Here is a 16,297-nt window from a genome sequence, read left to right on the forward strand (position 1 = left end):
CAGATGGTCGTCAGGATTTATGTGTGAAACAGACTTTCATAATTTGTAAGCAGATGCAGTGGGAGGAAGGTTTTTCACACGGCACAAGTAACACACATACACATACACACACACACACACACACACAGACAGACAGACACACACACACACACACACACACACACACACACACACAAAGACACACATGCAAAACTAGAAATACCGCCACACGATGTAGGTCTCCCCTGACCTGTCCAGGGTTAATTTGCAGGTGAATTTTATAGTAGTTATTGCCACGGTCACCTTTGACCTTTGACCACCAAAATCTAATCAGTTCATCTCTGAATCCAGGTGAATGTTTGTACCAAATTTGAAGTAATGCCATCAAAGTGTTACTGAGATATCATGTTCACAAGAATGAGACAGACAGACAACCTGTAAACATAATGTCACTGGCACAGAGGCATGAAAACAGACAAACGTATATATTAATGCAGGTCTAATGTTTGCCACGTTCACCATCTTAAGTTTTGTGCCTTACTATGCTACCATTTGCTTAATAGCACCAAGCACGAAGTACAGCCGAGGCTCATGGGGACGGGAATGGAGTATTGCAGGTATTAAACCATAACTCAAAGTACTGAACTAATTTGAAATTTTAGTCTGCAGAGCTTAGAGGAAAAGTCAGATGACATGCTATTACAAATCCTGAGGTATGCACATGTATGTATCAAACTAATTTCATGCCAATCAATGCAATAGCTGTTGAGATATTTCTCTCCAAGCCACAAATGCGAACCTCGAAGTGGCAGCTCTGCACACTGTGGGTGTCTGGACAAAGTTTCATAGCAATTCATGCAATGGTTCGTGAGATATTTCATGCTGGACCAAAGTGACAGACGGATCCATAAAGCCATGCTGGTAAAAAAAAAAAAAAAAAAAAAAAAACTAAAAACAGTCACCGATATGAAAGAAAAGCTGTGCACATATATAGTTTAATGCTGTCAAATATTGTTCAGATATCCAATATGGAGGAAAAAGTCAAGAACCAACAGCCTATCTAACTGTGAAGCAATTACTATTAATACTTCAGCTCAACTTTGCTAATAGGAAACAGAACTACAGTTGGTTGACAGGTAGGAATTGCACTGTAACCGTACGCTCATTTAATTAGCTGTGAAGCAAACCACTGGGGCTCATCATTAGCCAAGGCGCCTGCCCTCATAGGTTAATCCCAGAAGTCTGCAGGCCAATTGAATTCACCCCACGTTGCCAGCACTCAAATGTATTTTCTTCCCTGAGTTGCTGAGAGATGAGCAGTGTCAATGTTATTTAACAGCTTGTTAATTTGGGCAAACCCCGTGTAGATCAGATGAAAGCCCAAAATGATACATGCTCCATTTGACCAGTTCAAAAAGGAGGCCGAGCATGTATTGTATAATACGTGCCGAAGCTGCATTCGCTCACACATAGTCTAGACTTGGGAAGTTTACTGATGGTTATTAAAGTATTAATTAATTTTGTGCTGGCCCAAAGCCAAACATCGTTTTGGCAGCCTATTTGTTTGCACTTACACTTGTTTGTAAGACTCCTGGCACCAAATGAGCCAGTTCCTGTCCAGTAAGACTGAGTAGCATAGCTGACCAGACTCATAAAGGAGACATCCTCTGCTCTAAGAGCATATCTGAGATGCTGTACAGTAATGTGGCATACTCTATATATTCCTGCTGCGTGACTCTGTGCTTCCAGTTGAGCCTGGACATCACTTCTGCTACTTTTAAAGGGTACAAGAGGAGTGCGTGTGATTGGCCATTCTTGTTGCTCGCCACAAGTGCACCTGCTGATATGGCAGTCGACTTCCTAATAGTGTATTCAACCTGCATCTGTCTCTTTGCCAAATTGCTCTGTGCTGTGCTACGATTGTCCCCGTGCCACTGGTCAGCAAATTGATCACATTCATATGCACTTGCGCCCCAGAGTTTGAACCAGTGATTGCACTAAGGCACCGCTTCAGGAAATTAGAGACCTATTGAGTAAAGACAGGATTGCTGCCATTACAGTACCAAAGCCTTTCTCCTTCAGCTTCTGAGTGCTTTGGCCAAGTTGTTGCAGACTGGTTGATTTAACAAAATCGCTCAAAGAAAAAGAATGAACAGAGACATCCCAAGTAAACTGCCTCTGTCCAAATCATCTAATGTTTTATATTCATTTACAAAACGGGTGAGAAGCACTGTGCATTCCTGGAGGATTAAAGCTTTGACACATTAGACCAAATATACAGAGACCACAAAAACTCCCATTATTGAAAACTCTCTCCTTTTCTCACTAAATGGAAGATTACTCCCTCCCTCAAACATCAAACAATAAAGCCTTGTGCGGTGAGATCTCACAGTTAGATGATGAATAATGAAATATGAAATTATTCATGCTTTGTAACCAAAATTTAAAACAATCACTGCAGAATCATCTCTGTGTCTTTCTCGGAGGGTAGTCTTTCGGAAAATATAATCAAACTTTCAAAATGGCGTCATTATAGCCTGACTGATAGATAATCACGCAATTAAGCTGCAGGAGTTTGGGGATGATAAAGGGTTATTAGACATTATTAGACAATCCTACAAAGGGAACACTGTGTTCATTTTACTCCAAAGAAAAACAAAGGCGGTGTGAAAGCAGAATGCTGTACCAAACAATAAATGCATTGTAGTAGTAAAATAAGTCCCACTGGAATTACAAGGTAAAAATCTAACTGAAAGCCTTAATTTATATTTGCGCAGTGATATCTGTTTGAAATTTTGAGGACCCTCAGGGACAACTTTGAACTTAATAAATTAGCAGGAATATAGAGACAGCTTCTTTTCTGTGATTTTAGTTTGGTATGAAAAGTAAATAGGTCTGCAGGTAGATAAAAATAAGCTACGTTATAACTGCACACGCAGCCAAATAACTGCTTTCATGATCTCTCCTTCTTATTAGGTTTAGAGATCACATTGGTTCAAAGACATTCAAAACCATGATCCTGTAGAAACTTGTTAGAATAACAGGCTCCCTTTTACTCTTTGTTCTTCGGAGTGATTTTTTGTTTTTTTCCTATGCGGCCATAAAGCCTCGTAGAAGTGCTTCTCCGCAGGCAGCAATGGGCCTGTTATGTTCAACACAGCACTGTAATCTCTACACTGATACACTAAACCACCCTCTCTCTCCATCCGATTCATCTCTGTGTGTCTCTTTAATTGGATTTGTGTTAAACTTTCTTAATGCTCTCAGATGTGCCAAACCCCCCCCGCAGGCCCCTCGACCCAGGGGAAACGGCAAACAGGAAGAAAATCAGCGTGAGAGAAATGCCCAGATGCTGGTTGAGAACTAACCAAATAGCATGAAATTTTAAATGGGTGTAAATACTCATGGCTCCTGTGATTAAGATGAACTTGGTGTGGTATCGTGCTGACTGAAACAGATGTCACACAGTTAGAAGGTTTTCAGCATTAAGCACAATAAAGTTCTTATAAGTGACCAGTTAGTCCGTGCTTTCAGGTTTAAAACTTGGGAAAGGTGAAAGATGGTAAAGAGCAAGAAAATCAGACAAAGAGGCGGCTTCATCAAAGCTACTAAAAAATTCCATCGAATGCAGCATGTGCAGCAACTATGCCTCCATTTTAAGTCCTCTCATATGTAAGACCGTGACTAACGCCAACAAATTCATGACATTTACGAGTAATTGGTTCCACATACCTAAACAAGCCTCTTTGATTTCCGTCTTGTCCGTCCTCTGAATTATCTTCACCACAAATATCACTGCCAGTGGGGTGAGGAATGAAATTGCCTGTGAGGAAATCAAGACAAAGAAATGTACAGTCATTGATGCGACATGAGGGATGAACTGCATTCCATAGGGTCTGATTTGCAGGTTAATCGAAAAAGGACTTTCGCCTCAGGTAATGACACGAACCCATCCTTTATTCAGAGTTAATTTTAACACGGCAAACCGAGCGGCCAAACAAGCTACTTTATTGTTCAGAGGGTTTCCTGTCTGCACAAAGACGAATTTTGCTCGGCACTTGATAAGAGATCTGGGCCTCCTCAGCACCTAGGTAATTATTCATGCCCCAAATTATATTAATTACTTTCTGGCCAAATTCGATATATTTTCTTTCCTTATGGAACAGAGGTAGTAACAACAAAGCTTGGGTTTCACTTCCATTTTTATGACACACATATTGAATTTGCCTTGAGTGCTGTTCATCAGCTCAGCCGCCTGTAAATCTGTGTATCTCTGCCAATTATAAACTAATTTTGCACCTCACGATCCCCTTTGAAGTAGCTGGATTCAAACTTGTAATCACACTTGGATTCACACTCAATAAGTGCACTAACACTTCCTGCCTGAATTTGAAATGAAATAATCCAGAATGTCCTTGTGACACAGGCACCGACATGGGTAGTAAGACATGTTGTATCATGAATAATATCACATTATATGCTTTTAATGTTCATGGGGCACAGTGTGGTCGCACTCACAGGGTAAATTGTGCCATTGTACCACAGGTCGTCAAAAAAAAAACAACAGCAAAACAATCAACATTGAAATGTTTCCTCACAAAACGGATTAAAGCAACAAAGCTGAGACTCAGCAGCTGTTAGCATCAATCACCTTTGCCAAAAATGCACGCTGTGTATCAGTGACCTTTAATTCACAACACTTTCCGTCACTTTATCACTGAGGTTGTGAGGGAAGCCAGTGAGAAAAACACCTCTTTCTCTGTCAGGTTCAGACTTTAACATCTCAGAATTTATGGAGAGTGAAACAGCTCTCTGAATCTAAGTGAATGGCACCTACACCAGGGGTGGCCCGACTTCTGTTTTATGCAGCTGTGGTTGAGGAAATTTCCATTTGCAACTTCTAACAGTGTTTTACTTACAGTTGCTCTTCTTAAACTAAAATGATACAGTGGCAGTCCTGAGGGTATAATACAGTTGTCAAAGATGTGAAGGGTGATATGTAGATGAGGAAAGCAGAGGATTTGAGTTGCCATGGAAGCACTTTGAGGTATTTGAAAACATCTTAAAGTTTTGACAATGTAACGGGTTTTGTCTCATAATATTTCACAGTGTGACACTCATATCTTTTTTTTTTAATTAATAATGATCTTAGCATGACTTTAAATCACATTTATAGATGCTGCGTGCAGTGAACACAACATTTAAAGGCTACATACTGCTACATACATAGTCCTCGGAGGCTCTTTTGATATGTCAGTTGGTATGTGAATTACTATTAGAAAACGTGGGTGGAAAATCTAAGCAGACATCTTTATATGTGTGAATCTCACTGATCTGTACCGTTCACCAAGTGCCTGCTTAGAGGGTGGTCTATACTATCACTGTCAATAATGTATAGTTAAGTACAAATAATTCTCAATCAACTTTCAGTTTTTGTAATACTTATTTGCGTTACATATCTATTTGTACTATTATCTATTTAAACATGAACTTGGGAAGGGAAAGGATTTCCTTGAAGATGATATCTGATTTTCAGGCACAGATTTGAGGGCTGCATTCTAATATCCTGTTTACACATTCCACAATTGCACAGCTTTTGGCTATATTCACCAGAGGAGTTGCACTCAAAGATCACCGGGCCCATCAATAAAACAACAAGCATCGAGAATATTCCTGCCACTCCCATGATGAGAGAATCCGAGGGTGACTCTAAAGGCTGCACGCAGGATGATACAGTATATATCTTAATGAAGGTCAGAGTGAGTCATAATGTGGCTTCATGTAAATCCCCTCCATGGACTATTTTTAATGAACAGATAAATTCTGCTCAACTCCAGGGCCACTGTCAGAGCAATGACATTGAAGAAGCCTGACTGCTGGGTGTCATGCCTCTTACCTAAGAGGCATGTGGGTGGGGGTGGGGGTGAGGGGTCGGGGGGGGGGCTTTCTCTCCCATTCGTTATTTAGAGGCCTGTCATCAGCAAAGATCCATGGACATTGAAGTTACACGCCCCTCACAACAACTCCATATCAAACCAGTGGAAGATCATTCGCTCACTGTTTAATGTGGTGGAAAAAGACTTAATTACATATCAGGATATATCAATATAAGGTACATAATGCAATCCTCATCAGGGCTCAATTTCTGCCCTTGAGCACCAGCACTGAGAACATATTTAGAAGATATACATATTACAGTAGCTTCACATGCAGCACAGTCTACTGAGAGTGCCTGGATTATCAGGTTAATATGGTCATAATTTCTGTTTTAAATTACTCTGTTTAAGTAACTCTTCTTCTTCTGGTGCTGAGACGTGCTGGTAGGTGTATATTTGAACTATGGACAGAGCCAGATGAGCCCCCCCCCCCACCCCCCGCTTCCTTTCTTTATGCAAAATTAAAATAATCTCCTGGCTCTAACATCATATTTATTGCACAGATATGAGGATATTTCCCACAATCTTCAACTGTTTTAGTATCTATTGAATCTACCACCTTTAAAATCTCATTAATCATGGTTAGGGCCTGAATGCAGACCAGCTATTTTGAATTTACTGTGCAGTTTTTAGAACGGTTTTCTTAAACGCTGCTTAAATTGTTTCTCAAGAAATTTCAAGTCATTAGAAAGTGTAGACTTTTGGTAGCAGATGGAAAAAAGTTGGAATAAAGTATTTCAGGTTTTACAGGAGCTGCTTCTATTTTGTCACCCTCGGTGTTGTCATATTTTACCATAATCACTCTTTGAAAATAGGACCAGCTAGTCTGAAAACAATATGTGACTCATAACAAAGAGCTCTGTAATGACCCGTGCTGTATTTTAGGTGTTTTGAGCCCGGTCACTTGCTGGAAACTGCACTGAGAGCAAAACCAGCACAGATGCTCCGATATATGCCGGATAGAAGTGTTTTCACAAGAGATTTTTTTAGGTTATTTGCTCAATGTTTACAGTATGAGCCAGAGGAAAAGTATTTTCAGGCCCTGCTGTATCTTAGAAATTCATCTGCACCACCCACTTCTGTCCAAAAGGAGATGATATTTACATTTGACGAACTAATGAGCGCAGTTCTGTGAGGCCCCTCTCTATCAACATGATTCAGGCCTCACCTCAACAGCAGAAACACGAGGCTTTACAGTATTGATTGTCCCAAATGGAGGATTTCTGCACCACACAGATTAGTGGGAATTGAGCAGAGGATGTGGTTCATGTAGAATGCAATTATGACAAAATATTTAGTAGAAATCAAGTCTGTAATAAGCGGTATTCATAATTACAGCAGGTACTTACGAACATGACCCTCTTGGGAATGTGGTCTGACTCAACTAGAGGATTCTTGTAGAGCCAAAGCTCCTCTGGTTGAATCACTCTCTCAAAGGGCTCCAGGAACTCTGTAAATCTGTGGCAAAAAAAAAAAATACACTGATCAGTTACAAACAGCAGTCTTATCAAATGTCATATGACTTTTCAGTGTGCACGAACTGATTATGCTTAAATTTCGAGGACCTGTTGGTTCTACCATAAGGATAAACACAAGTGAGGCCACGTGAACGGGGCGACTTCACACTGAAGAATTACTGAATGGGATTTTAGCATGCTCCTGCTTCCTCCAGCCCCGCCTGGACACCAAGAGATCTGTCTGATACAGCCTTGTTCTCTGTTCTCTCAACAAAGTCTTTTTGCACTTTAAAACAGTTCAATACAAACGCCTGTTCTGTTGCAAAAATATGCTACGAGATACCTCCTCGGGCCATAGAGAGCTCCAAATATTGAAAACACTGAACTCACAGCAGTGGATTGTTTTAAACGTCCTTTTTTTTTTTTTACTGGGACATTGTCTTCTAGCAACAAAATGCAAAAAATAATAAACAGAAATTCTGATCTTACTCTGTGCCTCACGGTGACTGACTGAAGAAGTGGTCCATGTAAGTTTCAAAATAAATGAAAAGTACAACTGCATGCTCAGGGGCTCAAATTCTGGGATCCCTGAAAAACAATTACATATAGCCCCAAAATAGAAAATATCTCAAATCCTTGGCGTGTTCCAGGGCCTGAGTCTAGCTCTGGTTCCCCTTAATTACCATCTCACCTCCTCCGTGCAGCTCCCCTGCCAACAGCACATTCATTATGAGAACAGACAGACTCAACAAGTTTCTTTTAAAAACTTTCTAGATCAGTGATTTCTAACCAAGGCTACTTGCACCCTAGGGGGTAATTCTGCAGTTACCTAAAAGTGATTGATAAATGGTGAATCAAATAAAAGAGAAAACTAAGAACCCAAATAGATGACAGATGAGGCAGTGGCCTCAAGTTTGTTTCTTGGGTGCAGCAGTTCATTCCCCAGATGAACTGCTTCCATCTAGGTGGAAACAGTGATTGAGTAGAGCGCTACCAAAGAACTACATGCCCTTCAGCAAGGCATTTATCACGTGTGTGCTCCAGCAGAGCTGCTCACAGGCCAGCGGCACAAGTGTGAGGATATCCTGGACGCTGTGCAGCTCCTCAGTGTGAATCTAACTGGGAGAATGTGAAGGAGGCCACTGGCTAAAAGGCACACAAATCTTCTGCAAACCTTTCCTACATGAAAATGGATTCATGTACAACAATTTTCCCCTCTACTTCAAGCTACAGGCAAATCAATTATACGTTTTTAATTCTCTCTGAAAGACCTAGCAGCATGCTACACTCTGTGGAGTCTCTTTTGTTGGTCAGCTGACTATGTCTCATGATGTTTTTGAAAAGGAGCAGCCTAAATCAACTAACTCATTTTACACCCTGCTGAGCATACATTTACACTATGTGGTGCATAATAAATTACACTGTGCTAATGGCACAATACGCTTCATGAATTATACCATTTTCACAGATTGTCCTCTCTTCAGCTCTCATGGTCAGACGTCAGTGACAGGGAATGTTATTTCATCCCCCAGGGAGGAAAAGATGAGAGACAGAGCATAGACAAATAGAGTCAGTCAAGGCGGACCCCCACCTCAACACACACACACACACACACACATTCACACACTTCCCCCACCTCCTCTCTTATGAACACACACACAGAGCTCCCAGGCCATTAAATACTGCAGTGGTCTACCTGTCACTCTCCAAGGCTTATCTTGCATTCAACCCCTAACGTCTTAATGAGTTTGAGGCACACACTCCCCCAAGGTAACTACACAGATCTAATTCATCTTCATAATATTTGCTTTCATGGGTTCACATTAGAATGCACATAGCATACACAAACTCGCTGCAGTGGAGAAATAAACTCTACTAATTCTGTCTGATTTTAAAGCTATAATCATTGAAAGTTTCATAAAACCTAATTTTTGATAGTATTTCGCATTTTTTTTCTGCAGTCATTCAGTGCTTTTGCATTATGTATTTACATATGTAAGTCACAACTTTAATGTTCAACATCAACCCACGTGAGGAAATAATTCATATCTGGTCATATTTTTTGCCTGACATGAAAAATGTGATGCAGCTACAGAAATTCCACTGTGCTGCTGTGTTTTCAGATATTTCCACCATTGTTTGCTGTGGATTATAACTTTCATAAGCTCAAAATTAAAATGCCTTTTGGACTTGTAATAACATTCCTCCATCTTTTGGAGAATTTGTATTAAATCTCTGCCATCAAAGCAATACTGCCCTCAAAGGACTTCCTTTGGCTCAAGATTCAGATTGAGTTCTTTTTAACCTCATCTTCTCCTCTCCAACGATAAACTTTATTAAAAGAAGGACTCCAATATAGTTTAGGCATGCTTTTAGAGCTCCAGGCTTCAAACATCGCACACACAGTTGGAATTAATCAAGGCTTCATCCTTGATTCCACGGATGGAAGTGCCTGGCCTTTGAGGGAATTAATTTTGCTTTATTGTAATTTACAGGCTGAGATGAAAGCAGTAGGAAGTGCATCATGCCACTGTCTGTGTGAGGAAGGAAGGACAATGTGGATCACAGTCACATTAGCAGAGCTAATGTCAGAGCTTTGAGAGGTAATGACATACACAGCATGTACCCCAATTTATCCTGCTGGGAAATAATTGTAATCACATTGATTCAGAGAGAGAGATGAAGCGAGTGGAGTGTGATGGTAAGCTGCGTCATAGAAGAAAAAAAAAAAAAACCCAAAAAACAAAGAATTGGCACATTTAGACAAAATGTTTGGTTCACAGCTAATAGAGTTAGTTTTTATACATGTGTTATCTTATGGCTTTAAGTTACATTCGCTTCTCTTTCCTCTGCTCATTTCCAAGCAGAAGATCTCAACCCTACTGCTCAGTTAATGAGAATGAGAGCAGCAGCTGTAGAGACAATGAGAAGACACAAAGATTAGGACACAGGAAGGAAAAGATGTGTTTTTCTACAAAGGCAGACTGTCATCAGTGCTGCAATGAGACCCAAGGCCCTCTGACAAGATCTGTGGACGGAACAGATGAGCTCTCTACGTGCCCGTAAACACAAGGCAAACAAAAGGTGCTGAACTCAGCACCGCCTGCTGGCTGCCCGGAGAGCACCTCACTCTGTTTTATCAGCTTCCGTTTGCTTTGGGTCAGACACATTATTGTGCAAAGGCATACAGGCTTCTATAAGGGCAAATCCATTTTACATCACCCAACAACCCAGCAGGTCTGTTGGCATCTTTTGAAAAGCTTAAGGGATTTATAGTGGCAGGAGGGCTTCATTTTTCTGGAAGTACTTGTACTACTTGGACTAATTGTAGAGGTCATTTATGCTCAGCGGACACAGGGTGTGCCTCATATAACCACATTCATTTCCATAAAGAGTAAACTCGAACTACTTTATATTCTTGGCTTTAAAGCTTTACATCTGACCTTTTCTGACTCAAGAACTTTTTAGCTTTTTGTCTTCATTAAAGCTCCAAAACTGGGCCAGTTTATCACCACCGACTCCTATCCATCTCCACTAGATACATAATCTGACTAGTACAGCCACAGCCAAGTAAATAAAACTGAACTATTTCTCAAGATCTCCCCACCCTCATATCCCCCTCCTCTGAAACACTTTGGTAATTTAGCACACAACAGCATTAAGAACAATATGGGACAGCTAATTTGAAAGCTCTTGATTTACAGTGCACCGTGGGCAGAATCTGTGGCTGTGGCCTGGGGAATACATAGCGTCTGCTGTGCCACCGTGACATAAAGTAAAAAAAAAAGAAAAAAGAAGTTGAGAAATTCTTCCTAAATGAGTTAAATATGTTGCGAAGCAATTAGGCAGCACAGTGGAATTGCTTTGTTGGATTAACTTCAGGCAAGCTCCCATTTTCACCAAACTAAGTCTGAAAGTAATCTTTTGGCTGAATGTGTTTGTGTGTGTGTGTGTGTGTGTGTGTGTGTGTGTGTGTGTGTGTGCGCGTCTGTCAGTGTACTAATGCATCAGCCTATCACAGACACATCCAAACAGAAGCTCAGTGTTTTCATCAATATTGATCACATTATATCTGTTAGCAGGGGTTGGCCAAGCAGGAGCCAAATGCCCAGAGTCATTATTAAACTACAGCATTATAGTTTTTTTTTTTTTTCAATTGCTAACAAGGATCGGTCAATAGTGACGCAATTTTTTTTCCAAAACTCTTCATACTTTCTGCATTACCAACACCGCACTCAAACCACCAAAACACTTCATACATGTCTCAAAGCAGGCTCGTTAGACCACGACACTGGCAACAATATTCACTCAGAGAGCATAATTTATAACACACTGACCTAAAAAACACTAACAACAGGGAGCATTACATAAATGATGACATTTTATCTTTAAAGTTCAAATGATTTTACAGTCTTTCACTATAGAAAGTAAAGTATAACACCTCTATCTTTATTGACTGTATTAAAGAGTGAATCAGAAACGCAGCCATCGGCTTCAGCATCCTTTATTTTTATCTTTACCTTTGCACATAGTTATTTACTTATTTTTCATTTACTTAATAAAAAGCTTAAACAAAAAAAAGAAAAAACACAGTACCCAAACTACAGGGCTCCCTCCGTCCTGCATTTGGCCACAAATTTTCATTAACATCACATGCGTGGTGTGTGTGGTGGATGCGGACACAACGCCTATGTGGAAATGCTTGTCTCACGCCTTGCAGCTGCGTTGCGTGATCTAGAGATATACTGTCTCGCCAATTTTTTTACATGTCACCAGCAAAAATAGACAGAGAAAAAACCTGTTGATGTCCTATTGACATCATACCAGCAATATTGCATAAAAGTTCCACTATAGTTGTCTCTGTCTAGCCTGAATCTGGATACGATACACACATGAAAAAGGAGGAGACAGTTTAGTTACAATTTAGTGACGCTTTCTGTTAAAAATAAATAAATAATGAAAAAAAAATCCAACATTGGAGTAGCCTGTAAACTCTATGTAGAGAGAGAGCTGAGAGAAGCAGCAACGCAGCAGCCGGTGTGAACACACACACGTGCTTCTCTGCAAGCCAGTTCAGAACGTGTTTCCACCTCCCGCATTCATGGCATGCAGTAAGGACATCTGGTCATGTGCCGAAGGTCATAAACCTTCCACCTCCACGCAGAGAAAAAGCTCTGGAGAAAGGAATAATATTGACATCCTGGGATGTGCAGCAAATGAGTCTGTGACTGCAGCAGAGTGGTGAAATACCACATTATCCAACACACCAACAGGTAGGGGAGTTTGCTGCCCCTCGACTTCTCTCCTGCAGGTCATATAAAAAACAACTGAGCCTCTCTGCACTGTGGGAGCCAGTGAGTGGTTTGTGTAACAACAAACCATCACTGGACAGCACTGCACACACTGTGATGTTATAGCTCGTCTCTGGCCTGGGACATCCATGGTCGCTCTCTGTCCAATCACATTTCGTCCCCTGTGGCATAAATCCAGCTTTATCCACAAAGATGAATGTTATTTCCTGGCTTCCATCTCCATTACTCTCTGAAATACAGTAAATCCACAGTCTTTTCAATTTCCTGCGCATCTAACAATACTCTGCCTCTCCCTCCCGTGGGAAGCAAACACAAAACAATCAATATTTCAAAATGTCAGTACATGTAAAAAAGCAAATGCACTGTCATATGCAGTTCAACTATCATTGAAGGATGCACATCCTGCCTGTTCCTTTTTTTTTTTTTTTTTTTCCTGGAAAATTTGAATTATGTGTGCCACTGTTGAACGTTGCAGATTTGGTTGCATCACATGAACTGGCCTCTCTCGCATGGTTTACAACACGGTCAATAATTGTGGCTCTTATCTCATCAGAGACCATCACTCTCGGTCTTCCTCTCCTTTGTCCTCTCTGCATTCTTCCTCACCCTCCCTCTTTCCTTTCCCCAACAACCTGTCGTCCTTGATCCATGTTTCCAAAAACAATCGTTCCAATGCCATCTCCTTTTGTCTGCCTGGTAATGTGACTAAAAACAGGACACCTGGGTAGGCTTCCAGCTGAAATATGTTTATATATATATATATGTTTCTGTTTTGAATGTGTTTTTAACAGTTTTTAAAAAAAATAGTGCATTAGCATTTGAATACTGTTGTAGGTGGTGGAGCATGGATGAGAATAGAGTTCATACATGTGGAAAATGTGGTTATTGAATGTGTGTGTGAAGGCAATGAAAATAGAATCACAGATGACTTCAGTTTTGATCAATGCATATAGCAATAGAAAAAAAAAACACTAACACTACAGCATTTATCCACAGGTGCAGGAGGCCAGGGAGCAGTGCTTAATCTGCATAGCCCACTTAACAGAAAGAGCATGAGACCTTCACCTCTCGAGTGGAATGGAAAATATCACACAGGTTTTAAATGTCCTCAACACAGAGGCACAAAGCACAGCACAGGGCAAGCTGTGTGTTCGGATGTCTTACAGCTAGTTCAGGGCCTTTGTGAGTCTTGTCCTTTGTGAGTGGAAAGGGTTAAGCTGTTTTGTCACATTTTGCACCAGGGCTCCTCGACGGTATAACTGCTACAGTACTTGCTGCAATCCAGGGACACATTCAAAAGGATGCAGGTTATTGTGTCCACTCACATTTGATTGCATTTCCACTCTCAGGAGGTGCACATTTGGCAATCAGCTGAGCCACTAGGAGCTGTGTGTGTGTGTGTGTGTGTGTGTGTGTGTGTGTGTGTGTGTGTGTGTGTGTGTGTGTGTGTGAAGTGAAGGGACTGAGAGGACAAAAACTGGAGCTGACCATCTGCCAGATCTGGGACAGAATTTGGAATGATTTTCCCCACCAGATCAGAGGTGGGCGATCATCGTCGCCTTTCTCTCAGTCTGATACCAGCCACATGACACCACTACTTATTGCTCACATCATTTAATCATAAAGCAGGGAGCTATTGAAAAGTGACTTGTAGGATTTAAAAGCTATTAAGATCAGAGGTTGTGTTGAGCCCTGAGGGAAATTCCCGTCCTTCTCTGTTCAGTGCATCTTCTGGTTCATTTACTGCTGGTAAATTCCCATTCCTCCTCTTACTAGCCACCAAATCCACGTTGAGCTTGGGCCTCAATATGTAATATCTAAAAATATGTATTGATAGAAATGACAACGAAGAGGACAGATTCAAGAAGAAGTCATAAGTACAATGATATTACAGTCCAATCATTTAAATACCTTGCGACAGAGATTTTCCTATGAAGGCACTGCACTTGCCCAACACATGCAAGCAGGGAAGTGCTGTGCGATACCTCACTCAGTCTTCAGAGAATCGAGGTTACCCTGGTAACCTAACGTTCTCTTTCAAACCTCGCTCAGCATCTCACTACGGGAGACATGGCCTACTAGGCTACACCCCGACCCAGGAAGGTCAACACCGCAAGCCCTCCCCATGGGTTAACACGCAAATTAAGATGAATCAACACTAAAGGACATGGTGCACCAATGAGGGCGCAGTCACATCCAGGCGATAAAACCCTAATAAAAGTGTGTGGGGATCCCCAACTAGCAGCTGCACAGGCGTCACTCACAGAAATGTCCCTGAATAGGACCCACGGGGTGGCCGTTCCCCTAGTGAAATTAGCCCAATGGCCCTGCGGGGGCTGTAGCCCCCTACTTTCTGCCAAAATGATTTCCTCCACTACCCAGTGTGACAGAAACTGGCAGAATAGAGCCTTCTGTCTGTGAGGAGGGGCCCAAGATACAAAGAGCTGGTTACTGCTCCTAAACCCCTTAGTTCTGTTCAAACAGATGTGTAACAGGACACCCTCATCCTCTTCCTCTCCACCATCACGCCTCTACCCAGGTCAAGGAGCTGATTCAATAGAGAGAGGGAATCTGCATGTGTCGTCCAGCACGTGCTTATCCTTGGGCTTTGTCCCTTGAGGTCACGGACACACGCGGGCAGCGCTTGCTGGTTGGCAGGTGGTAATTGCATGATCCGATGTCTGCGAGTGACGCCTGGGCGTGCTTTGCACCCATACACCTGATGCAGAGGGAATGAGGGTCCCTCCCCAAGATGGTGGACCTGCAGGCAGCTGGGCAAGGGTTGGACACGACATCCCTTCCCACCACCAGCGTTCCCCTGAGAGAGAAAAATGGTATCTACAGTATAGCTAGCTACACACCCACGCAGGAACACCACGACGTGTTAGCCTGCCACTGTGTGAGCAGTGATGATTAACACCACCTGAACAAAACAAACTTTTCTTGACAAAAAGATGCAAAGCAGCTTTAATAACTCTACAATCTCAGCCACAGATATCCGCCTTCAGAGTTCAGAGACTCGACGAATGCGTCTGTGAATAGTTAAGTGGAATCAGGACAGCTGTAGAGCTCAAGTGATCTTCAGAAAGCGAGAATGCCTTGCAGGGGCTCCAGGCGGTTACAACGGGGATGAGCTGGATCATGCATCTCAGATCATAGGTCTGACCCCGACAGATATGGTGGTAGTGGAGCTTCCGTGCTTGGTCACACCAGATGCCACTTCTCATAGTAAGATAAAAGAGAACATGAGAGCTTATAGAAAATATGTGAACTTGTATTTTGAAAGTTTCACTCACAGAAAACTGTTCTGAATGTGATATTCTTAAATATTGTGATATTCACAAATATTGTAATATTCAATGTGTCGATTTATATTTACATACACTGTAAGGCGATCTGCCATATAAATAAAAATATTGTTGATGTTAATTCTGCCTACAGGGTTCTGACCTCCACCCTAGATCTGAAATCCACCTAAATGTGGATGACAAAAAAACAAGATGGCGACATACCACCGAAGATTTTTGGGGTTCACCTTTTTGGGGTTCACCGGCGCCCCCCCCCCGGCACAGGCATTGCGCCCAGCAAGCAGAGCTAGCCGCCCGGCGGCCCG

At 41.7% G+C, this 16,297-nt stretch overlaps 1 protein-coding gene across 1 annotated transcript in view; it reads right to left on the bottom strand.

The window, feature by feature from the left end:
* The window catches only part of plpp4 (phospholipid phosphatase 4), a 51,840-nt gene that overhangs the window by 11,056 nt on the left and 24,487 nt on the right, over positions 1–16,297 (bottom strand). The window contains exons 2-3 of the mRNA XM_022743903.1: positions 7,265–7,373; positions 3,712–3,802 (exon numbers count right to left, since the gene is read on the bottom strand). Coding sequence (XP_022599624.1) covers positions 3,712–3,802; positions 7,265–7,373 — 200 coding nt within the window. The remainder of the gene's footprint in view (positions 1–3,711; positions 3,803–7,264; positions 7,374–16,297) is intronic.

The sequence above is a fragment of the Seriola dumerili genome, unplaced genomic scaffold (genome assembly GCF_002260705.1).
Source record: "Seriola dumerili isolate Sdu_G_001 unplaced genomic scaffold, Sdu_1.0 BDQW01000073.1, whole genome shotgun sequence".
Taxonomy (NCBI): Eukaryota; Metazoa; Chordata; class Actinopteri; order Carangiformes; family Carangidae; genus Seriola; species Seriola dumerili.